The sequence below is a fragment of the Lissotriton vulgaris genome, chromosome 3_2 (genome assembly GCF_964263255.1).
Source record: "Lissotriton vulgaris chromosome 3_2, aLisVul1.2, whole genome shotgun sequence".
NCBI classification, from domain to species: domain Eukaryota; kingdom Metazoa; phylum Chordata; class Amphibia; order Caudata; family Salamandridae; genus Lissotriton; species Lissotriton vulgaris.
Genome location: NC_141690.1, coordinates 246,463,080 through 246,490,234, shown reverse-complemented (window position 1 = coordinate 246,490,234; position 27,155 = coordinate 246,463,080). Strand labels below are relative to the sequence as shown.

The 27,155-nt window shown below is 46.4% G+C and overlaps 1 protein-coding gene across 1 annotated transcript in view; it reads left to right on the top strand.

The window, feature by feature from the left end:
- The window catches only part of DNAAF9 (dynein axonemal assembly factor 9), an 816,325-nt gene that overhangs the window by 542,482 nt on the left and 246,688 nt on the right, over window positions 1-27,155 (top strand). Inside the window, exon 25 of the mRNA XM_086964303.1 lies at window positions 17,029-17,146. Coding sequence (XP_086820429.1) covers window positions 17,029-17,146 — 118 coding nt within the window. The remainder of the gene's footprint in view (window positions 1-17,028; window positions 17,147-27,155) is intronic.

Here is a 27,155-nt window from a genome sequence, read left to right as displayed (position 1 = left end):
TAATAACTCAAACAGCTTTAGAATGGGCTAGTGTGGTGGAAAAAGCAGAATGCATGGGCTATCACACTCTCTTAGCAGACCAGTATACAACACTGGTAAGAAAACTCCTTTGTTCCATAATGTAAAGGAAATTGATAATTACACCTTGAACGGACAGGATTTCATAGTTGGAAAGGAGTCCTCGATATCACACTCCTGCTTCATCTCATCATATTTCAGAAGAGATTTGGGGCGATCGAAGACTGTACATGGCTTGTGTGTATCCAGAATTCCAAGTCTCCTTCCTAGCAGATTAATGCCAAATCCTGATTCATTTGTGACTGTTTCTCTTGTGCTAGATACCTTGTCTTATCTGTCATGAGACATTGCAGCATTTAAACATTCAACTACATGTAATGACTTTGAAATATTTCTTTTTTGTTTAAACAGTTCTTTATTCAGTACATTTTTACATTAGTCCCTTCCCAACTTTAGTCCCTCCCCACCCATGCCCAGCCAGCTTATACATTTTTTTTTCTTTCCTTTCCCTCCCTTCTTTTTTTTTTCCTTTATAGTCTATAAATTTCATTACAACAAAAAAAAGACATAAATATAAACACTTATTTCACTAGTTCTTGTTGAATATGAAAACATATAATGAATAACATATTAGCATATTATTAAAGCAAAAGGAAGAGGAGAAGAAAAGAAGAAAAGAGAAGTAGCTAAATTATTAGCTCGATAAATTATATAAGTTAAGTTTATTTATTTCCTATTTCCATACTCATTCGTCCATTCGTTAGCATGTTTATTAAATCATGTTACTTTCACATGATTTATAAGTCTCCTTCCTAGCAGATTAATGCCAAATCCTGATTCTTGTGACTGTTTCTCTTGTGCTAGATACCTTGTCTTATCTGTCATGAGACATTGCAGCATTTAAACATTCAACTACATGTAATGACTTTGAAATATTTCTTAATAGCCTGGACCTGATGCTGGTCTAGAAGTCTCATTTTTCCCATTACCATCTTAAATTGTACCATTTGCACAATTACTGGTGTGTTCAACTATGGCACATTCAGCCTCTATCCTATTTTGGAATGAAAAACGCTCCAACAAGGTAGGTGTCCTGAGACTTGCCTTTCACTGTCAAGTGTAACATCACTAAAAAAGAAAGTGACCAGTATTGCAATTAATTATCAACATGTCCTGGTTATTTCAAGAGATTTCAATATGAATCTAACAGAGGAGTGGTTAATCGTGTACTGTTATCCAATGAACTAAATGAGTTCTGTAACACCCCACCTGCTTCCTTTAATTATCAGATAGTTACTAGCCTAGAAGAATTCCTGACCTACCTACATAGCATTAATTTACATTCATTAAACGGTAGGCTCCCAATTGATAGCCCCATCAACATTCAGTCATAGGTCCTGTGGAAGATATGTTCTTGATTATTCTTTTGTATCCCTTGTCCATTTTCACCTTCTTTCCTGATGTTAGTTCTTGAAAAGATTTGAAAATGACAGTTAGCCACAACTCTATGATTCTACTTGCTCAATAGGGAGGTGTTGGTTTTATAGAAGGGACAAAATCAAAGTCATTTTGTGGTAGGATAGAGTTTCTTTACACTTGGAGTGATGGATGCTATCACTTTTTAACAAGTTCTTTGAGAGTAAGTCTATGGATCTGTGGAACCCGGCTTATGTATGCTTTTTAGGGGAAGCAAGGAGGTGAGAGATTTTTAAGTTATTACTGTTATCAAGAGCAAGAAGACATTCATCTCCCAAGTTATACCCATTGATGAGTGCTGATATACACCTATGCTGAAGAAGCAAAAATAGGAGCTTCATCTATGTCTAAGACCATAAACTAGGAATCCAGACTATGCACAAGAGTTTGCATGATGTAAGAAAACCCTTAAAAAGGGCAATCTATCAGGCAAAAAATTATGTGGGAATAGCTGATGGATACGACTCTGAGATTGTTAAAAACCACAACAATCAAAAGTGGTATTGAAGATGTATAGCAAAGTCTCTATATTATTCTATATTAGGTGTGAGAGCTGGGTTGCTCACATCATCGCTATCCCCTAATCAATGTCTCAAATGATCAAACATGTGCAAAGGCAATTTTTTAGGTGCTTTTCCTCTATTCAGAATTTTCTGAAGTTCAAAGGTAATTATCAGTCGATTGCTCGGCAATGGCACCAATATTTTCTTAAATATCTTACTTGAACTTCAGCTCTGGACTTAAGATAAGGGTACCTTACCTCTAACCAAAAGAAAGATCAGGAAAACCACTAATGAAATTAAATTAACCCATTTGATATAGCGCACAGCTACTCGAACTAGAGTGTCCTGGTGCAAGGAAGCGGGAAAAGTAGCAGAATGCTGAGGAAGGACTAGTTTTTAACAAGCCAGGTTTTAAGATTCTTCCTTTTAAGTTAACAGGTCTGTAGTTAATCTAAGAGGTTCTGGAAGACTGTTCCACATCCTTGTGCCAAGGAATCAAAACGATCCTCCCCCATACACGCAAGGCGTGTTTTGGGAATAAGGGCAATGTTTGCATTTGAAGATCTTAGGGACCTAGTTGGGATATAGCGGTTTACGCGTTTGTTTAAATAGCAGGTTCCTATGGCTTAAAAAGCTTTACAGAAGATCACCATAGCTTTGAAATTGATCCGTTCCTTCATGCGCAGCCAGTGCAAGGACCTTAAGATGGGGGTCATACTAGATCTGGTTTTGGGTCTCACAATAGCTATGGCAGCCCCATTTTGCACCACCTGCGGGCGCTGAACAGTTTTGATGTCATCAAGGTTTGCACCACAATCTTTCTAATGTGGCAAGATTTTTTTACCATGCAAAGTATGCCAAAACAGGCACCCGTTAAAGTTTGGATCTGTGAACGCATGGAGAGAGTATTGTTGATGACAATACCTAAGTTTTTAGGTCTTGCCTAGCAGCGCGCAAGCGCTGCTTGGAAAAAGACCTTTAGCCATCGATGCAGCTTTTGCCCTAAAAACGTGCACGCATTGCATTGCCTTCAATGGCAACGCGTGCACGTCTGACTATTCCCTTGCAGGAGCGAGCTTGACGCCATATGTTTGTAATTAACTTACAAACACATTGTGTCCCTGGCTCGCTGTGTGTGCTCTGGCACTCCCATCACACCTCCCACTTGTAGCGAGAGGCGCGCGCTTGTTAGATTTGCATCGTAACTGACAGCATTTGATAATGGCCGTAACTTTGCCGAGCTGGACTCCTCCGAGCCCCTTGTTCCGATTTTTCCATCAAAGCGCCTTTATATGCGAGTGCTCCCCGCGGAGCTGCTATTGTTGTGAAAGAGGCTTTTTGCACCTTTGTTGTGGCCGTTCCTGGAGATGATTGGACCCAACTGGTAATCGATAAGCTAATGCCCCCTCCAACCAAGCAAGAACTGCACGTGTACCTCTCGTCTTGCGGCGTACAATGAGGACGTGGGCCTGGCAAACCTGATTGACGTAGCACGTTTATTTTTTTTTGTTCTTTGTGTCCTCCCTATGGGTATGTTTTTGCTACAGTGCTCTGGCAGGCTGAGTCACTGGCCATTTTCAGTGACTCACCTTTACAACTTGGGAAACTTGTGCATGCCTACACTCTGTACTACCAGTAAGAGACCCTTCCAGAACCACCAGATTTGCATACAGAGTAATGGTGCACTGATCCCAAAGCGACATTGGATTTCATCACCAGAAAGAAGAGATTAGAAAGCAAGTACAAGTCACTGGCTGTGATTCTGAAGAGCATTTCTGTCAATGATGTAGTGAGGGATCCTTCTCTTCCCTTGTGAAAGTTATCCACACTGCCACTAATCAAGTGGTGTGAGTGACTGTGGGGAAGAAGAAAAGTGCTGATTGTAAAACCATCTACCCTGATGCCTATTCGAGTCAGACCATGTTTATCATTGTCCAGGAGGAGCGTGCCAATTTCCCAGGAGCAAGGAACCCTTTGGTTCTACACCTCTTCTGAACTCACAGAATGAAGTCAAGCCCAGCTCCATGTCAAGTAGTGTGTGACCCAGGGATGCAACACCCATTGGGCTGAGAGGGCTTTAGCCACCTGTCAGACTCGCTGGACTGAGCATGGAAACCAGAATGCCAAGTACCATAGCGCTGCTCTGACCTGTTTGTTGTCTCACCATTTCCCCTGCTGCTGCTGGCCTTGCTGCCTAATTGTGATATCTGCATTAAAGAAAAACACAAAGTAAGGGAGTAAGTACACCCCTTTCAACAGCCAGAGCTGTTGACTTTAGTTCTGGGGAGCAGGTTCGTCGGCTCCACATCCTGTGATTCTGGGAAATTCACTTACTCTCCCTGTGCCTAAAAAACAAATGTGTCCTTGTGTAATATAACTGGCCTCAGTGTCGAGTTTGCTATTAAAATAACTGCAAAAAAAAACCCATCTTCACTCTGAAATTTATTAACACCTAGTCCATTCTAGCTCCTCTGTTCATCTCTTCATTAAACGGTATGATGCCATAAAGCCAATACCTGAATCTACTTCATTTAAATCAGGGCCGGATTGAGATCACAATTAGGCCCAGGCACTCCCAAAAAAGTAGTCCACATTGTGTGATCCCGTTATTATAATTTCTTTGTAGGTATATAGTTTGAACTGGCTCAAAAGGTATTGGAGCAATTTACATGAGCACTAGTTATATTACACAAGATCAAAAAAAAAATTATTTTGGGTACGGGAGATTACGCGATTTGTCCAGAATCACAAGATATTGAGCTGACGCCGGAATGCAAACCTACTGTTCTGAGGTCGGCAGCTCTGTCGATAACGCTACAGCCTATGTGTAGTTTATCTGGGAAGTGTGGACTTACAGCGAGGACTATGGAAATACACCCCCCCTCCCCCTTTCCAGCATACTCTAAAAGACACTGGGACCCAGGTGACAACACCTGGCCCCTAGTGAGACCACTTCTCTTACTCACCCCCTACTCAGCCTCCTATAGCCTCAGGGTGTTGACCAGGGGGATAGGGATGAAGAAAAACACACTGCTTTTGCTCCAGGGGGGCTTTGGTGAGAATGGCCCAATGTGCACAAAATTACCTGGTCCCTCAGAGAGTCCACTGCATACCCCCAACCTTCCCACGCCCAACATGGTCGAATGTGATGGCTTGGTGGGGGATGACACTGCTTCTGGGCTGGCCACACAAGGTGTAGGCTGAGGTCCGGATGCCCTAGGGGCCAGAGCAACACCTGGCCCCATGCCTCATTTTGGCAGCATGGCAGGGGGGTGCCCTTTATAATGGTACTACATTATAGTGGTCTGGGGGGACTGGCAAAGACAGTAAGTCTCTTTGAGCTTGTTAACAGAGGCCCTAAACAACCAGCCCACAGATGACCATTAATTAGGCACCGGTCCATCACACAATGCCGACTGTCCGCCTTCCCAATCCGAACCTGCTTTTTAGGTTAATCCTAGAGCAGCGCATGCGCTGCTTGCTCGACTTTAGTAAGGGGCTTTTCAAAGTGTTACCCGCCGGCCACCAGCTTGCAGTTACGTGCACAAGCACGCGCGCCTCACTCCGCCTCTCCAATCATTGCTGCACGCGCATCCCACGCATGCTTAGCATGTCATCGCGATCGCAATCACTTTCGTTTTCACTGCAATTGCGATGACGTGCTAAGCACGCGAGGGATGCGTGCGCAACAATGTCCCCTGAAAAGTAACATTTTGGCAAGTGAGTGTGCACTTGTTTTTTGAATCTTTTGGCTTTAGTTTCAACCTTCTTTTCCTTCAGCCTTCAGAGAGCCGGTGCTTGCTTTTAGATGTAGCCAAACTCCTAGGAGCCCAGTGGAGATAAATTGAACCTCGATCCAGATGATTTATCACTTTCTGTTACGTTGTGACATCCAGTGACAAAAAGAGAAAAAAAGTGCAATTGTTGTATTACTCATGAAATATATTTTATTGTAATAAGCGCATAAATAAGCTACGAAATCTATTTTAACAATGCAATACGTTCGTTAAAAATAATATTTGTTTCAAGGATACCATTTGCATTGCCAAGATTTTGCACAGTAATCGCTGTAAGTGCATGCCTACAAATTAACAGTCCATTCAAAAAAGAAACGGTTGTGTGAGTTTTGTAAACGGCGACGAGTTGTAATGAGTTTAGTAAATAATGTGCACCTTCAGAGGTTGCTCCCTTAATTCAGTGCAGGTACGCAGCTGGTCCTGCCCGTGCGCAGCTGCTGTGGTGCCCGCAGGGTCATGTGCAGAGGAAACCACTGGCGTTTATGATACATGTAAATAGTGTACGCCCTTGGGGGGAAAGTAATTGGTAAACCTCCAAACACTGTGGACGTTGTGTCGCCCCCCTGAGCGGTACATCTGTTTTTCGGTTCAGCATATCTGCTACAAAGGACAAGCATTGGCATAGCCAATAGGCCTTACATTTGGGACCTTATAAGTGTTTAGCCATGCAACAGTTGGTGTTGTTGCACCAAGGATATCCTGCTGCATAACTAATTACTTATACATCCAAAAAGCGAGACCTATTGGCTACGCCAATGCTTGTTGACTTTCTTATTGGCTGAAGGTAGGGGTGACAAGTCTTTTGGCCAGCAAATATATTACATTTATTAGCACCTATCATCAATCCAACAGCTAATAAGTTATTCAATCTATCTCTTTCCTCTGGCAAAATGCTGCATGTATGGAAGCAGGCTAAGATCCTACCTCCTTCAACAACAAAAAAAATCAAATGCAGATCATAACGATCCTGCCAACTATAGGCCGATCTCCCTACTTCCCTCCTTCTCTAAGGTATTAGAAAAACATGTAAACAGAGCTCCCATAAAGCATATTGAAGACCGGAAGCAACTTCATGATTTGCAATCAGGCTTTTGGTCTAACTATAGTACGGAGTCTGCTCTGGTCGAGGTGTCCAATGCAGGTACATGCCCTGTAGGTTGAATGGGAATAGCCTCAGGATGAAATCCCATGGAACAAAAGAAAGGTGTCATCCCTAAGGCTGAGTGCATGCTGTTATATGCGAATTCCGCCAAGGGTAGCACCATGACCCAATTACACGTTAAAGAGGTCAATAAACACTGAAGATACTGCTCCATCATTTGATTGGTGCGTTCCGTCTGTCCATCTGTCTGAGGATGGTAAGCAGAAGACAGACGCAACTCCATCTTGAAAGACGAACACAATTCTGTCCAAAAATGGGACACAAACTGTCAGACACAATGGCAGTAGGTAACCCATGTAACCTAACCACATGGTTCACAAACACAACAGCCAATTCATGAGCTGTAAGCACCTTTGGCAATGGAATCAAATGTGCCATCTTCGTAAACAAATCCACTACCACCAATATGACTGTATTACCTGATTCAAGAGGGAGATCTGTAACGAAATCCATACAGATAGTATGGTAATGGATGCAACAACCCAGAAGCACGTGTATGGATAGGCTTACTAATGACACATACAGGACAAGAAGCCACACACAACTGGACTTTATGCCCTACCGTCTCCCACCAAAACCATCGGAAACAAAACTCATTGGTCTTATTCATTCCAGGATGACTCTCTAAGGATGATGAGTGACACCACGCAAGAACTTGCTCCCTCAACTCAGGCGGTACAAACAGCCTTCCATCATGATACAACAGACCATCCTGAACAGAAAAAAGCTGGTTCGTCAACCAGGGGGTCAGATCCACACTCCCCACTTTTCCTTTCACGGAAGTATAAAACTCTTCCGCCGAAACACAACACACAATTCTCTCCTCAGGAATCACAGACCGTAAATCAGAACCCTGTAAGTCTCCCATCTGACCCACATGTATTCGAGACAGCACATCCAATTTCAACTGCTGGGCAGGCCTATTTGTAATGATAAAATCATATTCGTTAAAAAATAATACCCACCGCATCTGTCTCGGGCTCAATGCTCCTGCTGAGCGGAAGAACTCTAGGTTCTTATGGTCCGTATAGATTGTAATGGGATGACGGCCCCCCCCCCATAAATGATGTCCCCACTCTTCAAAGGATGACTTAATAGCCAACGCTCCCTTTCTACCAAAGTATAATTGCGTTCAGCAGGCAACATTGCTTTGGAAATGAACGCAATAGGATGCATAAGACCCGTTTCAACATCCTTCTGTGGAAGAACACCACCTACTGCACAGAACGAAGCATCTGCCTCCACAGAGAAGGGCAAAGCAGAGTCAGGATGCACAAAAACCGGAGCTAAGATGAATTTATCAACTAACCACTTCAACGCAGCCTGAGCAGTTGGGGACCAGATGAAAGGCACACCCTTTCCCAACAAGGCAGTCACAGCCGTTACTATATCCGAAAAGTGGGAAATAAACCGCCTATAGAAATTAGCGAAACCAAGAAGGACCTGTACGTCCTTCACACAAGTGGGAGAGGGCCAGGTCACAATAGCCTCAATCTTCCGTGGGTCCATCTTAATACCACCAGATGAAACTCCACACAGGATGTATGGAATTTACATTTCTCCAGCTTCACAAGCAAATGATCTTCTTTTAACTTCCGTAACACCTTTGACACGTTTATCTCATGATCCACTGTAGTTTTAAAAAAAAAAAAAAATGCCGTCAATGTACACTGTTATGCTCACATTCAAATACTCCTGTAGAACCTCATTAATAAAGAACTGAAAAGCTGCTGGGGTGTTACACAAACCAAAAGGCATAACGCCATACACGAATAAACCAAATTTTGTACGGAAAGCGGTCTTCCATTCGTCTCCTTCACGGACACGAACAAGGTGATATGCTCTCCTCAAATCAAGTTTGGTAAAAATAGTAGCATGCTTCAGTTGATCTAACAAAACAGGGATTAACGGGAGGGGATATTTGTTCTTAATCGTCACTTTGAGCTCTCTATATTCCATACACGCACGAAGACTGCCCTTTTAGGGATGAAAAAGATTTCCCACGACACTGGCGATGAAGATGGACGTATGAAACCAGACGCTAACATCTCATCCAAATACTCCCGCCGATGTTGCTCCTCTGGTTCTGACAAGGCATATATGCTGCTCCAGGGCACTGTAGCCCCAGGCAACAAATCGATACATCAGTCAAAAGACCTGTGTGGCGGAAGAACAGTGGCTCGAGTTTCATCAAACACCTCACCAAACTCCACATAAGCAGCAGGAACACCGCTAACTTCTCCACAATCGCCCACCGCACAAGTTAATGGCATAACCCAATCTGTGGCAACTTGATAACAACATTGTAAACAGTGAGCAGAATCTAACGTCATCGTTCGCCTTACCCAGTCAATCCTAGGGTTATGCATCTGCAACCTTGGAGGGAGCATCTATGAGGTAAAAACGTATGGACTCTGAATGGCCATTGTCACACAGTAAACACAAGGGTTCCGTTTGACGGTTTATGGACCCTGAGGACAGTTCGTCCCATCTATTGCTCTTACAGGTTCCGGTTGCTCCTTGTACGCACACAGAACATTTAGTCTCTCAGCAGGTTGGATATCCATAAAACTCCCTGTGGCTCCGGAATCAAGTAACACTGACAAGGTCGATCTACTGCTGTTAGAGAACACCACATAGACAGAAATGGTAAAATCCAGTGGAACCCTCTGAACAGCGCCTGGTATCACATAGTATTCACTAAAGGCGACCTCTCCCTAGGGACTTCCTTCAGCCCTCCTCCCCACAAATGCCACTGCCTTTCTTGTAGGAAAACTAGATCGTTTCACAGGACATTCACGGGCAAAATGTCCCCCCTTCCCACAATACAAACAGGTTCTGTGCCCGCCGTCTTCCTTTTTCCTCACTCGATAGAGGACCCCTTACTCCACCTATTTCCATAGGTTTGGGTCCCTATTTCACCTGTGCAGGCCCTTTAAGCTCACTTCTCACACCGACAACATGAGAGGCCTGAAACCGATTCCTCTCCCCACGTCTCTCAGACAGCCGGTGATTCAATTTGACCACTAGGTCAGTGAATGCTGAACACTCCTCTGGATGAGAAGTCCTTTTCCCCATGGGCCAAAGCGTCTCCGAAACAAGACGATTAAATGAGGAGGCATAAGACAACAAATCCTGTTTTTCCTTTCTCAATTTCAAAAATTCTGCATCGCTAGCTTGCATGAAAGCATGCTTTGCAAACAAACTGTGCTTCAGTTCCTTAAAGGCCAGATAGTTGTAAAGCACAGGATCATCACTATCCACTACAGGGACAGCCCAAATAGCTGCTGTGCCTGCTGGGTAAGATATAATAAAAGCCACTTTAGCGGAATCATCCAGAAACACTGTGGGACAACACATATAATGCAAATGACACAGATTCATAAGTACACTGTATTTATTACAATCACCAGTAAACCGTTCAGGCACTGCCAAAGGGACAGGAGTAGGCGTAGTAACTGTAACCGCTATAGGAGTACTACCACTAGCCCCTTGACCTGATTGTAGGAAGGTGGACTATGGTTACCCCCAAACTTTTTGCCTGGTGTTTAGCTGGTTTTTGACATAGTTGGCCTGGGATCCTGCTATTAAGGGCCCCAGGCTGATTGCTCTCTCCTTAAAATGGACTCCATGTACCTTAGGTGCATAACACAATTGGAAGTGGTTCACCTTATAGGTCCCTGTAACAGTGTACCATAGGTACCCAGGGCATAGGTGTTTCCAAGGCCTACCAGGGGCTGCAGCATGTATTGTGCCACCCCTGGCCTGGCCTCCATATTTGACACAACTGGCTGATCACTCAGCTGGGGTAAGTTGGTGTAATCACCTCTTACTTAGATATAGTATCCCTATATCTAACCTTAACTGGACACATATGTTCCTATCAGCCACTCCTATGGAAGGCCTCATCAATCCTGGAGGCAGAGTGCTTGGAAATATGTGAGATGGTGCTCTAGCATGAGCTGAGCCTGTCTGCAGCTGTCGGGAACCACTCCCTAAGCTGTTCCGGGATATTGCCATACCATATACTCTTAAGTGCATTATAATCCTCGCGGTTATATGCTATCTTTGGTTTGGCTTTATCAAAACATGTCGAGTAAGGTGTCATACGAATTGGAATACTATCCCCTCGACAGTTCTGTCGACGGGGATAGCATTCCACCCTTCTAGAGGGACACGACATGTGTGTAGCCTTAACCCCGGTCAAAGTTGACCAAAGCCTCAGCATCACAAAATGGATGCTGCCACCACAGACACAAGTCTGACCTCCTGCTGCTGGGAGTCCTTCCAGCGAGGGAGGCTTGGACAAAGGGTTTCCTGCCTTGGGAGGTGCGAGCACCACCCCAGACAGGGTTTTGTGTATTGGGTAGGACAGGGCTGAATAGATTGAGACATGCCCGGGGCACACAAGGTGTCCCCTTGCATAAGCCAGTCCAAACCGGTCCTGGGACTTTCCAGACCCCGGCCTGGCGAGGAGCTTTACAAAGGAAAGGGGGTGGGTCCACCCAGAGGAGGGACCTAGTAGGTGATCCACCCCTCAGATTGGGAAAAAGAGTGGGAGCAGTGCCATTGCACAGCAGATCATCCTGAATCAACTTTAAACAAAGAAGAAGACTGGACTTCGACATTCTGCTGCTCAGAAGACTGAAGAGAATCTCCCTTGTGGCCTAGGAGTGGCCACCCTGTGAAAGCAGGTACCAACCAGCGAATCGACGTCTGCTTTGCCGCCGCCTCCCGCCGGAGCCCGAGCCCAGAGCCTGACAAGACCCAGACTCCCAGACTTCTCAGAGCCCGATCCACAGTCCCTGCAAAGAAGGGACCCGTGGAGGCACCGAGAGACGTGGGACCGTACTTCTTGGAAGACACCCGAAGAGCTGACTGCGCAGCACCCGAGGCATCCTCGACGTTGTGCTTTGGGGCCTGAGAACCCCCACCACCGAGCAGCCCTTGCACCGCAGATCAGCCCCCCAGCATCTCCACGATCTGCGTGGGGCCCTTTTGCATTGTGCCACTCGACGCGCCATCCCGGCCACTAGCCACGTGGTCAGCGGTCATTATGTCCTTCAGCGTTTTGCTTGGAAGTTTGACCTTATAGGGGTCCAATTGCAGCCTTGGAAATGGAGGCTGTTATAGGTATTAAAGTCTACAATTCTACACTGGCAGGATACAGGAGACTTTAGACTGAGCAGTTTTTCATGCATATATTGTACCAGTAGAGTCCTACCTGCGGGAGCATGGCCTGGGCCTGGGCTCAGCCTTGGCCTGAACCTGGTTGCCTCCGGGGCACTGATTGATGCAGACGGGCTTGCCTTTGGTGCGTCCACTGCGCGTCTGCCTTAGCATCGATTTAAATTGGCTAAGGCCTTCGATACAAGTAGACCGCTAACCCGGTTAATATAGGCTGGACGGAAATGAGGAAACCAAAACCAGCCCTCCGCACAATCGGCAATTCAGCCGCCGCGGACCAGGGTGGTAAAGAGGCAAAGAGAAGCTGGAACTAAGTAGACATTTGCGCGATGACATAAAATATAGAAGCAAGTTTAAAATCAAACAGTTTAAAAAGCTTAACATATAATTAAGTACTACCTGTGGATACCAGCAATCCCTACCACTATACAGCATGCTTGTATTAATGGCACAAATGTGGAGGTCGGAAAAGTGCTCTTTATTCTTATATTGACTATGCCTCTGCATTTCAACCAAGCGAAACTGTGGGTTACAAGGTATTAACTCTTCCATGCTTACTCTCCAAATTCAAGGCCACTTTAATATTGATGCCCAAGTAAGTTTTCGGGGAGGTACCAGATTGCCACTTATCCCAATATTTTAAGGATTGAAGCAAGGGTGCATAAGGGTTTGGGGATAATTTTCTCCGTATAAACTGCAGATATTTCTGAAAGATGCTTCCGACAAACAGGAGTGGAGGGGGTTTGAGTGAATTGAGCATATGTAGCCTAATGTATGCGGATAACTATTGTATTCTTTTTCAAACTCTTATATGGCTTAACAGGTATTAGCCAAGTTGCATGACTACAATGTCAAAAATAATATGCCCTTATTTCGAACCAAAGTCATGGTGATCGGAACTGGTATATCAATGGGAAGAATATTGACAACTCAATCAATCAATCAGTGACACTTATAGAGCGCGCTACATACCCGTAGGGTCTCAAGGCGCTGGGGGGGGGGGGGGGGGGGGGGGGGGGTGCCGCTACTGCTTGAACAGCCAGGTCTTCAGCTTCTTCCTGAAGGAGAGGTGGTCTTGGGTCAGGCGCAGGTCGGGAGGGAGGGAGTTCCAGGTCTTGGCGGCCAGGTGGGAGGAGGACCTTCCTCCTGTAGTCGTTCTTCGGATGCGGGGGACGGCGGCGAGGGCGTGGTTGGCTGATCGGAGGTGGCGTTTGGGAGCGTAGAAGTTGATCCGGCTGTTGAGGTAGCTCGGGCCTTGGTCGTGTAGGGCTTTGTGTGCGTGGGTGAGGAGGCGGAAGGTGATTCTTTTGTTGACGGGGAGCCAGTGAAGGTCTCTCAGATGTCCGGTGATGTGGCTGGTACGTGGGATGTCGAGGATGAGTCTGGCTGAGGCGTTCTGGATCCGCTGGAGTCTCTTCTGGAGCTTGGCGGTGGTACCGGCGTAGAGGGCGTTGCCGTAGTCCAGTCGGCTGGTGACGAGGGCCTGGGTGACGGTCTTCCTGGTCTCGGTGGGGATCCACCGGAAGATCTTCCGTAGCATGCGTAGGATGTTGAAGCACGCCGATGAGACGTTGTTGACTTGCCTGGTCATGGAGAGGGAGGAGTCCAGGATGAAGCCCAGGTTGCGTGCATGGTCTGTCGGTTTGGGTGCGGTGCCCAGGGCGGGAGGCCACCAGGAGTCGTCCCAGGCGGAGGGGGAAGAGCACAGGATGAGGACCTCCGTCTTGTCAGAGTTCAGTTTCAGGCGGCTGGTCGTCATCCACTCGGCTACCTCTTTCATCCCTTCGTGCAGGTTGGCTCTGGCGGAGGCGGGGTCGTTGGTCAGGGAGAGGATCAGCTGGGTGTCGTCGGCGTAGGAGATTATGCTGAGGTTGTGTTTGCGTACGATGGCCGCGAGGGGGCTCATGTAGACGTTGAAGAGGGTGGGGCCCAGAGATGATCCTTGAGGGACGCCGCAGATGACTTCGGAGGCCTCTGACTTGTACGGTGGTAGGCGGACTCTCTGTGTTCTTCCGTCGAGGAAGGAGATGATCCATTCCAGCGCCTTGTCCTGGATTCCGATGTTGCTGAGGCGCTGTACTAGGGTGCGGTGGCAGACTGTGTCGAATGCCGCGGAGAGGTCTAGGAGGATGAGGGCCGCTGTTTTTCCCTTGTCCATCAGGGCTCGGATGTCATCGGTGGCGGCGATGAGGGCGGTCTCGGTGCTGTGATTGGCTCTGAAGCCGGACTGTGAGGGGTCGAGGGATCCGTTCGTCTCGAGGAAGGCGGCCATCTGCTTGTTGACGGTCTTCTCGATGACTTTGGCAGGAAACGGGAGGAGCGAGATGGGGCGGTAGTTCTTGAGTTCGGTGGGGTCCGCTGTTGGTTTCTTGAGTAGGGCGCTGAGTTCGGCGTGTTTCCAGCTCTCAGGGAAGGTGGCGGTGTCGAATGATGTGTTGATGATGTCTCGCAGGTGGGGTGCGATGACAGCGTCGGCCTTGTTAAAGACGTGGTGAGGGCAGGGGTCGGTCGGTGATCCGGAGTGGATGGAGTTCATCGTGCGGATGGTGTCTTCGGTGCTGATCGGGGTCCAGGCGTGGAGGGTGGTGGTGGGGGGTGGCTGTTCGGTCATGGTGTGCGTTGGTTGGTTGTTGAAGCTGTTGTGTATGTCCGCGATCTTGTTGTGGAAGTATGAAGTGAGGGAGTTGCAGAGGTCTTGCGATGGGGTGGTGTCGTTGTTTCCTGCGCTGGGGTTGGAAAGCTCTTTCACGATGTTGAAGAGTTCCTTGCAGTTGTGTGCGTTGCTGTCCAACCGTTCCTTGAATGCTGTTTTCTTGGCGGCGCGGATCAGCTGGTAGTGCTTCCGGGTGGCAAGCTTGAAGGAGGTCCTGTTGTCCGGTGTAGGTTCCCTTCTCCAGACTTTCTCGAGGGCTCGGCAGTTCTTCTTGGAGCTCTTGAGTTCGTCGGTGAACCACGGGGCTTTCTTGCTTCCGGGTCTGCTGGGCGGGGTCCTCAGCGGGGCGAGCTCGTCCGCGCAGATGCTGATCCACTTCGTGAGGTTGTCGGCGGCCTGGCTGGGGTTCGCTGAGCTGGCAGGAGGGTGCTGGCTCAGGGAGGTGGCGAGCTGGTCTGCTGTGATCTTGTTCCAGCTTCTGCGGGCAGCCTGTTGCTGGTGGTGGTGAGTCGTCGTTCTTTTGAAGGTGAAGTGGACGCAGCTGTGGTCCGTCCATTGAAGCTCTGTGGCGTGGCTGAAGTCGATGTCTGTGCTGGAAGAGAAGACTGCGTCGAGTGTGTGTCCGGCGAGGTGGGTGGGGGTGGACACCAGTTGCTTGAGTCCCAGGTTGGCGAGGTTGTCCAGCAGGGTGGTGGTGTTGCGGTCGTTGTTGTTCTCCAGGTGGAAGTTGAGGTCCCCCAGGAGGATGTAGTCAGCGGAGGGGAGGGCATGCGGGCTGACGAAGTCGGCGATGTCCTCGCTGAATTGTGTGCATGGTCCAGGGGGTCGGTAGATCAGGGTGCCTCTGAGGGTGGTGTTCGGGTTGGTGTGGATCTGGAAATGCAGGTGTTCGGCAGTGGTCAGGGTGTTGTCGGTGCTGGTCGTGAGGCGGATGGTGTTCTTGTGAATGATGGCGATGCCTCCTCCCATCTGGTTGGCGTTGCGGTCCCTCCGGACTATCTTGTAGCCCTCTGGGATAGCGATGGCGATGTCGGGAGCTGATGAGGCGTTCATCCAGGTCTCCGTGAGGAAGGCAACGTCGGGGGCTGTGGCGTCTAGGAGGTTCCAGAGTTCGATGGCGTGTCTGTGGACGGAGCGGGTGTTGAGCAGGATGCACTTGAGGTGGGTGCTGCTGGTGTTCGACTTGGCGGGTGCTGGTGTGAGGCAGGTCCGGATGCAGGTGAATTTGCAGGCGTGGCAGCTGAAAGGTCCGTGGGTGCGTCGTGGTGTGGCTTGATGGCATTCTGGGAGTCGGCCGGAGTTGAGAGCGATGAGGGTGGCGGCGGAGTACGTCAGGCGGGTCGGTCGGGGTCTTCGGGGGCCAGGGGTCCTGGCGCTGGTCGCGATCCGGTCGCGGACGGGCGCAGACGGGCTTACCTTTGGCGCGCCTTCGGCGCACAATCGGCGCGCCCGCTGCGCGTGACCGCTGCGCGTTCGCACGGTCGCCATATAAAGGCGAAGTGCGCGGGTGGGCGGAGCAGCTGGGAGGCGGGAGCGGGGAGGGAACTGTATTCAGTACTAACACTGTACAGTCATACAATACCCTCGTACCCCAATTTTTAAAAAACTTTTTCTTTGTTTACATTGAGAATGTTATTAGAAGCATTTGCCTTAGTAAAACTCTAAAGAAATCTTTCTGATCCAGACTTGTTCTACTGGCCCATAGCTGTCGCTACAATTTCAGTAGTGGCCTGCTCAAATTGTATTTTCCTTCTTAAAATGATAGTCACTTTCTGCATTGGATCCTGGTCTATCGCTTCTATAGATGATCAATTGCGCTTTTTGGTGATTTTCACTGAAGTCACAAAAAATAAATATCTATATTAATATTTTTGTCTGTTAGATCTTATTTTAAAATTGGTTGTGGAATCTTATTGTATTTTCTATTACTATTCTTACTGTGCATGCACTTCTTAAATGCGTTACTTTTTCTACTGTGTATGCACTTATTAAATACGTTACGCATTGCCTTTGATATAGATGTCACTGGTTCTTGTCACGTTACCTGGGATTTTATTTTATTTGTGTGACATCTAGCAGGTGGTAGCCTTATCCTTTGAGGTGGACACTTGTCCGCCCTAGATAATAATCCCCTTTCCTACCGTCAATCATTCGTTTAGCAGTTGTTTCTGTTTCTTCTAAAAAGCAAAACATTTTGTTAGCAAAATCTAATGTCTTTTTTTCTTTCAACAGTTTTTTTCAGCACTTTACATTTGGCAGTGTGTGCCGTGAACCAATAAGTAGAACACACCTTTCTACACTTCTGCAGCAAACCGACATTTTTCCTACCAACAACATAGATAAAGACAAGGTATTGTTCAAATGATTTATTTACATCATGTTATTAAATTGAAAAAAACATTATGTTGCAATTGTGAATGGCATTGCTCCTGTATTATATTAAATATTGGACCATCTTAGCATCAGTTAACTTTTTCCTTACAAGGACGTAACTCCAGGTGGTGCCATTGGTGGATGCTCTGATTTCTTTCAAACATTTTCCTTCTTTTACAAAGTTGTATATATTTGCGCTACTCTCTGTTCATATCCAGTTGTTTACAGTCACCATAGAGAAATGTATTTAAAAAGTAATAGTTCCCGGACCATTTAATGTTGCAGTTTAAAGGTATGTTCTAGAAAGTGCTGCGCAACGGTTGATGAATATTGAAGATGTGAAGTGAGATCTGTATCCATATATAAGATGCTTGTGAAGTCTTTGATTGAAGATCCATTTTTCTGTGCCTTACGAGGTGTGGGGTCTGAAGCACCTGAGGTTTTCCTCAGTTTGAATCTAGGTTTTTTTCCTTCTTTTTTGTGACTCGCGTCACCTCCACATTCTTTGGGTTTTCAAGCCCTGCAACAAATGTTGCAGAGATATCTACAACTTGCTATAGCCTCCCGGAAGGCTATCGAAGAATCCCACAAGATCCAGGATGCCTATTCAAGGTACTTCCATACAGGCATGATCAGTACCACAAGAAACCTAAAAGGCCGAAACAGTGCTGTGACTCATCAAAACAGATCCTAGTGCTCAAGCCCATCCAATAGAGAAAGCCCAGATCGGAAAAGGGCTGCAGGCTCAGGCTAGGAGACTGGTCGAAGGAAACCAACAGCTGGAGAGGTAAATTGCGATGCTCGATGATTTAGAGACACTGTTGGTCTTCTTCACCAAGGCCTAAAGTGGACGGGTGCAGGGGTGTCTTTTGGTGTCAAAAATGGCTCACGGAGCAGGTCATGGTTGATGGGTTCTAAGTGTAGAGGCTGCAGGCGACGTCCAGGAGTCCGGGAGAAGTCAGCTCATGGTGGACTCATGATGTGGAGCACTGGGGAACCTCGCTGGAACCAGTGGGTCACTTGGACTCGGGCAGGATGTGTTGGGTGCAGAGATGGAACCAGGAGCAGGGTTTCACTGTTCATCAGGTCACTGACCTTGCATGAAGTTTGATTCTTGTGAACAGGTCAGCTGTTCTCTGGAGATCTTGATTTTTGTTGAATGCAGACAGTCCTCCCAAGGTTTTGGAGGTCGCTGGGCTGCAGGGTGCAAGATCGTCGGGGGCTGCAGACAGGCCAGTAGGGCTGGGGCCAGGTTAGTAGTTCCCTGCAGTCTTCTCTGCTGGTGTGACTCTGTGGTGTCTGGCTCTTCTTAGGTCGTCCAGAATGGAAGTTAAGGGTCCGGGGATGCCACCTAAGTACTAGATTTAGGGGCGTTACAAAGGAGTGACAGGTAGTGGCCTATGGGCCCTTTAACTGTGGGATCTACACCCTCTATTATACCTACCTCCTTTGGGAGGGGGACATAACCCTGATTGGATAAGTCCCACCATCTTGAAGATGGTGGGCATTGAATAGTGTACTTCACCTCGCCTCCCGCACCTGAGGGGTGGAGTCGGCAAAGTGGAGGTTCACACCTCCTATTCTTTCTAAGTGTTCCTGCCTGTCCTCCAGTCAAAAAGGGAGTGAGGACAGGATGGAGTCCTGCTTCCTCTAACAGTAGAGGCTGGGCTGCATTACAAAGGCAACAAGGCCTTTGAAACTCCTGTCACATATGGCTCTTCCTGACCAGGGGAAGGTATGAACACCTCTACCCAGTAAAGGCATTGTTTTCAACATTTGAGCACATAGGCACTCACCCCATGTGGTCAGAATACCGTCTGGTAGCAGGCTGGCTTAGGCCAGTCGGTGACCACACTAAGGGTTGGTAGTTTTTAGGGGACCCCTCTAAGGGGCTCTCTATGTTCAATTCTTAATAAATCTGACACTGGAAATTAAAAAACAAACAAACAAAAACACAGAAATGCCAATGCTGATACCACTAATACAAATGACTACACCAATCACTTGTGCCACTCATAGTGATTGAAAGGAATCTTTCAAATAGTTTTGAATTTGTCTCTTTTAATTAAATCTTTTAAATCTATTATTTGGAATCTTTTTGTCTTTCAATAAACAAATTAATCAATTTCAAGATGGACCAAACAACAATATTTACATTATACACATAATTACAATCATAAACATTTATACAATTCAAACAGGCTGTGAACCCACAATCCCCCAAAAATTCAAAGGAAAATTAGAGTAGAAAATAATCAAGCAAAAAGAATGAAAACATTATTAAAGAAAAAAGAAAGGAAGGAATAAGTCAAAACCCAACAGTTGGTGGCAAAGCTAGTTAAGGTTTCAGGTTTAAGTAATGAAGATCTATTAGTTTCAATGTTCTTATAAATAAACCTGATGCTTTTATTTTAATGATACTTAAATTTGCCAAACACAAAAAGGTCTGCACGTTTCAATCCCTACATATCATTTAAATGGTTCTCCTCAGGACCATGGGAAAGGAGCTGTAAATATGAAACAAAACAAAAAATTATTGTGTTATATACATATAACATGCAGGACGCATCAGAATTCAAACACCTCAGATATTTCTATCATTGCTCATCAATGTCATGTGTAGACGCTGTTCTTTGGCCTAATCAATCTGCCAGACAAAGGAAGAAAGGAAAAAAACCTTGTTTAATTAAAGAAGATCCTTCTTCAAAACAATCAAATCGACAGAGGATTAACACATTCTCAAAACGGCACTCACTTGTAAATTTGTTCGGTGGATGATCCTCAAATGTTCCCTCCCTTTTCCGCTTCCCCTTCTCTCCATACCCTTGCATCCCTCCCACCCTCCCTTTGTTCTGTGACTGCATCCACACTTATGGAACTCTGCTCACCATATACCTTGCCTATGTGACTCTCTAGTATATCCAGTCTTATCCCCTCCCTATGTATATATAGATAACTCTAATCACTAGTGTATGCAGTAGACCTTTGTACTATCTACCATTCTTATGTGTCCATTAGAGTATATCCGGTCTTATCCCTTCCTATGTATATAGAGATAACTCTAATGACTAGTCTCCTAGACACCATATACCACCCCTATGCGTCGCTTAGAGTTTAACCAGTCATATCCCTCCTATGTGTCTGTAGTTGACTCTTATCACTAGTGTTTGCAGTGGTCCTTTGTACTCTCTACCACCCCTATGTGACCCTTAGAGTGTTTCCAGTCATATCCCTCCTGTGTAGATAGAAGATAACTCTAATGACTAGTATCCATGTGATTTTTAGATTGTATCCTTGTGTATCCCCTCCCTTGTTTAGAGTTATAGCTTTAACGACTAGTCGCCTGTGTGACTGTTGGAATATAGCCAGGTGTATCCCTTCCCCCGTGTGAAGAGATAACCCTATTCACTAGAACAAAAAGAAATGTGTTCCTGAAATGTGTAACGTAACTGATTCTATGTAAAGTGCTTTGATAACATGTAACGGAACTGGTGCTATGTAAAGCGCTTTGATAACCTAATCGGTTCAAGTTCCTGAAATGTGCATCGTAACTGATTCTATGTAAAGTGCTGTGATAACATGTAACGGAACTGGTGCTATGTAAAGCGCTCTGATAACCTAATCGGTTCAAGTTCGCGCTATAGAAAACTCTAAAAATAAATAAATAAATAAAATAAACATCGTCATTCTAATCGTCACCACCGAGGGGGCATTTGTTACAACTGAAAAACGAACGAAGTATTACATATTGTACATATTGCCAAAAGGGTTTAACCGATAGCTTCAACGAACCGAAGTATCCCATACCTTTATATTTTAACAATGGCGTGAAGCAATCACGGCGCACAGGAAATCCTGTGTGTCACAGCCCCAAATTCTGTAACATAAACACAGAGAGTCTTTCAGATCAAAAAGGAAATCCGGGGGTCTAAAAGCGTTTCTCAAGTCGTACAAGCATTCGTAGCAAAGGCAGTTACCTCAGTAGTATGCGGCCATCACCAAAGTTGTCTCCTTTAGGCAGCGAAGTCCACTCTGTTTTTCGAATGCTAGATGTCTCACTAGACGTTCAGCGTGTGACGTCAGCGTCACGCTGAAACTTTGACACCATCTCCATTGAAAGATACAGGAGCCGCAAAAGTTTTGGATTTTAATCCACACCAAAGGGAGCCGTTTTTACATTAAAAGAGTAAACGGGATTTAGCATAACATCAGTATCGGCCCAGCCATAACACCAGTGTAGTCTCCTTTAAGCGATGAAGTGCATTCTGGTTATCAGACGCTACATAGTCTGACGCGACGTTCAACGTGTAGCTTTAGCATTAGGCTGAAAAAACTTCATTGACACAACAATGCAGGAGCCGGAGCAATGGGTTTAAATCAACACCAAAGAGAACTATTTAACAATGAAGACATATACGAAGGTTTGAAAGCCACATCAATATTGGTCCAGCCTTAATCACGCAATTACATCAAGTAATTCATTTATTACTTTGAAGAATAGCGTGTCACGCTTTGGGGGCCATTAATAGATGACAGCAGATTGAATTAAAGATTGTAAATTTCTGATAATTCATTGAGTCCATCTACTGATGTATTCAATTTAACAATGAGCATTGCCTCCCGTTGTGATAAGGCTCTTTCAAAATCACCACCTTTGTGTCTTCTTTTCAATTTTGGGTAATACAGTCCATGTTAGATCTTTGATGGCTTGGTTTTTTGTGGTCCAATGATTTACCAGAGGTGCAGTCACCACTGTTTTTCGAATACTCGATAGATGTTGGGTAATGCGTTGACGTGCTTCTTGAGTATCCTTACCAATGTAAAGTTTAGGGCACGGACATAAAATGCCGTACACCACATTTTTACTTTTACAATTAGTAAATAAATCATGTTTCCATCTCGCTCCATTGTGCTCAAAGAGCTTCAAGGGTCTGCAAACAGCATATACATGTTCCACATTTGTGGTGGTCCGTGATCGGCGGTAAGTGCAATAGTGATTTTAATGTCTGATTATTAGTCAGCTGTTGGACTGCTGCACGTATGATCTGATTCCCTATGCTCCTATCTTTTTTGAGGGCAAAAAGGGGTTTGCTCCAAGACGTGTGTAGTTTTCGTTCGAGGTGTCAGTTTGGATTGATCACTTTTTTAACACGTTGGCTGCTAAGGGTTTTCCCCTCCTGTGCTGGGAGGCTTTGAATACTATGGTTTCATGACGAGCTCAGCTCGTCATAAGCACAGCTCAACCGTGCCTCATGACCAGCTGAGCTCGTCATGAGCATCGAAAGGGTTAAAGAAATTTGTCCCGGAACAAAATGTGGTGACACAGACCACCTGGTCAGTTGGCTCCTTTATCTTTTTTTCCGAAAGTGTTTCTCTTGGTGTCCACCAAGCAGGTTTAAGGGCCTGCTTAAGGAGCTTTTTTTGGATAGCTTCGTATTTTCAGTTTTTCTACCAGGTTGTCTGCATGGAACATATTCTCATCTTTATTTGAACAATTTCGTTTTATCCTTAAAAACTGACTGATAGGAAGGTTAACACGTAAACTTCGGGGATGATGACTAGTGTAGTGAAGTGCTTTATTCCTGTCGTTCGGTTTTATATGCAAAGATGTCAGTAGCATACCTTGGGCACTGTAGACTTGAACGTCTAAGAATGTAATCGTGCTTGGACTTGAATGAAGACTGAATTGGATGTCCGGTGTCTGTTGGTTCAGCCAATGACCAAAATCCATCAGCTCAATCTGAGAACCGGTCCCAAAAAAAAAATATCGTCCATGTATCGGACGAAGGAAGAGATATGCGACCTGAATGGATTGTTGTTGTAAATGAATTGCTCCTCGAACTGTGCCATAAACAATATGGCAAATTCCGGTGCAAAGGGACAGCCCATTGCTGTGATTTGTAGATAGAATTCTTTGTCAAATTTTAAATAATTCTTTTTCAGAGCAAATTTGGCAAATATCCTGATAAATGCACTAGGCACTTCGGCGTCTCTCTAGAAAGATTTCCATAGCATTCAAGCCCTCATCTTGAGGTATTTAGGTGTATAGTGACACCACATCAAGTGTCACTAACAACTGATTTTGTGGAGAAAACTCAACTGATTCTAAATGTTGCAAAAAGTTAGTAGTGTCCCGCAAATGTGAAGGCACATCAGCAAGGAAAGGCTTTAAAAAGTAATCGACATATTTTGAGATGGGTTCTAATAAAGAACCGCAACCTGCCACAATGGGGCGTCCAGGAGGGTGTGACTCACTCTTATGGATTTTGGGTAAAATATAAAGTAACACAATTTCTGTAAACTCTTTATTTCCAATAATTCCCAAATCCAGAGCATTTTGCAAAATCATAGATAATTCACCTTGTATTTCTCCAGTGGGGTCAATTTACCTTGTATTTCTCCAGTGGGGTCAACGGCAAGTCTCCTGTAACAGAGGGGGTCATTGAGTTGTCTTAACACTTCTGTTGTGTAGTTGTTAGTACTTATAACCACAATAGATCCGCTCTTGTCCGCCGGTTTGATTGTTATTTGACGGTCCGATATTAGGCTTGTTATGGCTGCTTTTTCTACTTGGGAGATATACTTTACAAAATCTTTTTTATTTTCAATGTGTGTGATAGCTGATAGTGCTGTACGTTCGAACGTCAATATTTCTTTTGGTATTTTATTTGCGAGTGGACAAAATGTTGAGTGGAGAAGTGTGGCTCACGGTGTAGAGCAGGCAGACCCGGAAGCTGAGGTCAGACCCGGGACCAGGGTTCAATTCCCGACGCGGCAGGGTCTTGAGCTCAAATGTCCACGGACTCGATAATTCTCGCTTCGGTGCCTGCTCTAATCATGGGTTCTCACTCTGCAACTCTGGGCATTAAGCTTGCTTAATCTCCACAACGGCCCCCTGCGGCGGGATGCCTGGCTTTCACCTTGGGGATGCCCTGTAGGGGCTATCTCACAGGGAAAAGCCAGGACGGGTTCCCAAGGCAAGCGCCGGGAAACCTCCGGGTAGCTGTGCGCTCAATAAATGCAATAATAATAATAATAATAATAATAATAATTGTTCACGAAAAGGAGTTACAGCAGTACTTGTTGGATAAGGGTTGTCCAGAAAGAAAGATTTTAACCTTTTCCATGCTCATGACAAGCTGAGCTCGTCATGAGCCGTGGAACACTCGCATGCGGGGATAATTCTCCTGCTGTGCTGAGGGTTCCACGGAAGCCGTGCACCTGTGAAGAGCACAGCTCGTCATGAGCACAGGAGCGCAGTGCCTCATGACGAGCTGAGCTCGTCATGAGCATGCGGGCGCTGTGCGCGCCTCCCCAGCACAGCAGGGGAATTACCCCCGCGGCGAAGGCCTGCATCCTATCTTGAATCTCATGAACCAACCAGTAGAAGTACAAAATGTTGACGCGAGCACAAGTCCTGTCTGCCCCTAACCCTGGAGACTGCATAGTAGCGTTGGACTTGCAGGACGCCTATTTTCACATCCCCGTCCTGCCGGCCCACAGGTGTTACTTACGGTTCACGAAAGTGATGGTGGTGGTCGCAGCTCATCTGCGCAGATCAGGGGTTCTAGTCTTCCCCTATCTCGACCACTGGCTGTTCAGGACGGGCTCACCCCAGGCTGTTGTCTTCCACCTCCAAACTATGGCCGACCTCCTGCATTCGCTGTGGTTCTTGATCAACGCGCCAAAGTCACACCTGACTCCCTCTCAGAAGCTCCTCTTGAACGGAGTTGTTCTGGACATGACTGATTTCAATCTTTCAGCCTCTAACCTGGGTTTCGGTCAGGATGACTCTCAGACTACTGGGCCTGATCCTGCATCCTGCTGGTGGGCCATGCCAGATGGCATATGCAGACTCTGCAGTGGGTCCTGAAGTTCCTGTGGGCACAACATCAGTGGAACCTGTCTGATTGCCTCCAGATCGCGGAGGGGACTGCACACCAATTGCAGTGGTGTCTAACGAACCAGGATTGGGTCGACGGCACATCCCTCTCCCTTCCCCAATCAGAGTTCACAGTGGTGACTGATGCGCCACTCCTGGGATGGGGCGGCTACATGTGGGAGGTGGATATCGGAGGCCTCTGGTCTCCGGCGGAGTCTGGGCTCCATATCAACCTTTTGGTGCTTCGGGTGATTCGTCTTGCACTCAAAGCATTCCTTCCTTTTGTCCGGGGAAGAGTAGTGCAGGTGTTCACGGACAATACCACCGCCATGTGACACTGCAACAAGCAAGGCGGGGATAGGGTCGTAGACCCTATGTCAAAAGGCTCTTCGCCTTTGGACATGGCTGGAACATCCTGGCATGTCCTTGGTGGTTCAACACTTGGCAGGTTCTTTGAAAGCCAGGGTAGACTTGCTCACCTGTCGGTGCATGATCGATCATAAATGGCTTCACTCGAAGGTGGTGTAAGATCTCTTTCAGCAGTGGGGAGAGCCTTGGTTAGATCTGTTTGTCACCAAAGAGAACGCACATTGTCAGCAGTTCTTTCCAAGGCGGCACTCTCTCGGCTACGCTTTTCTTCTTAAGTGAAGCTCAGGCCTCCTATATGCCTTTCCACCGCTTTACCACTTCTGGCCCGAGTGCTGAAGAAGACCAAGCGCGACCGGGCCCAAGTCATTCTTGTGGCTCTGTACTGGGCACGGAGTCTGGTATCCTGAGCTCTTGAGCATGGCCATCGATCCTCCAATCAGACTGCCTCTTCAGGAGGATCTTCTGTCGCAGCAGCAGGAGATTGTCCTCTACCCGAATCTGCCCAGTTTCCACCTCCTTGCGTGGAGATTAAGCGGCGGCGGTTGACAGCTGTTGACCTTCCGCCTGAAGTCTGTATTGCCATCTTGGTATCCAGGTGTCACTCAACCAAGTCTGTATACGCCTGTAGATGGACAAGTTTGTGGCATGGTGCACAGCAAAGGCTGTGGATCCCCTTTATGCCCCCCTTTCAGAGGTATTCTTGTTCATGCTCTCTTTAGCCCAGCAGGGCTCTGCCCTGGGCACTCTTAATGGCTACCTTTCGGCCACATCTGCCTTTCTTCGCCTTCCTTATCAGCCTTCTCTTTTCAAGTCTCCTATTGTAAATAGATTTCTGAAGGATAATTCTCATCTCTTTCCTCCTCCTCCTTTCATAATGCCCCAGTGGAACTTGAATCTTGTCTTGATGTTTCTTATGTGTGCTCCCTTCGAGTCTATACATAACTGCCCTATCAGACACCTTACTTTGAAGATTGCTTTCCATGTTGCCATCACCTCTGCTCGCAGAATGAGTGAGCTTCAAGCTATGTCCTCAAAACCTCCTTTTCTTGCTGTTCATCTGGACAAAGTGGTCCTTCGCACAAGGCCCTCTTTTCTTCCCAAAGTGGACAGACCATCACTATGCCCACCTTCTTCCCGCCTCCGCACCCTTTCAAGGAGCAGGAGAGACTCCAACGTCTGGACCTTAAACTTGCGCTGTCTTTTTATCTAGACCGCACAAAAGATTCCCGGTGGACGATCAACTCTTTGTTGGCTATGTGGCCGCCAAGAAAAGTTGGGCTGTACAAAAACGCACTATTTCTCGTTGGGTTGTCCTCTGCATTAAAATCGGCTACTCCTTGGTGAAAAGAAAGCTCCAGTGGGACTCATGTTGACTCCTCCAGGGCTACGGCAGCTACTGCTCACTTGGGGCTTGGAGTCCTACTCCTTGACATCTTTCAGGCAACCACGTGGGCATCACTGTACACGTTCACTAAACATTATTGCCCTGACAACCAAGTCCGGCGATATGGCTACTTTGGCCGTTCTGTTCTCCAGGACTTTCTGGTGTGAACTTAGTTCGCAGACCCACCACCGGGTTGACATTGCAAAGGTATCTATTCTAAGGTTAGGAATCTGTAACTAACAGTCTATTTCAGATAAACAAGTTACATTCGGTAACGATGTATATGTAAGAGACATATGTAGTTATAGAATCCTTACTGCCCACCCATCCTCCCCGTTCTGCGAACTGACT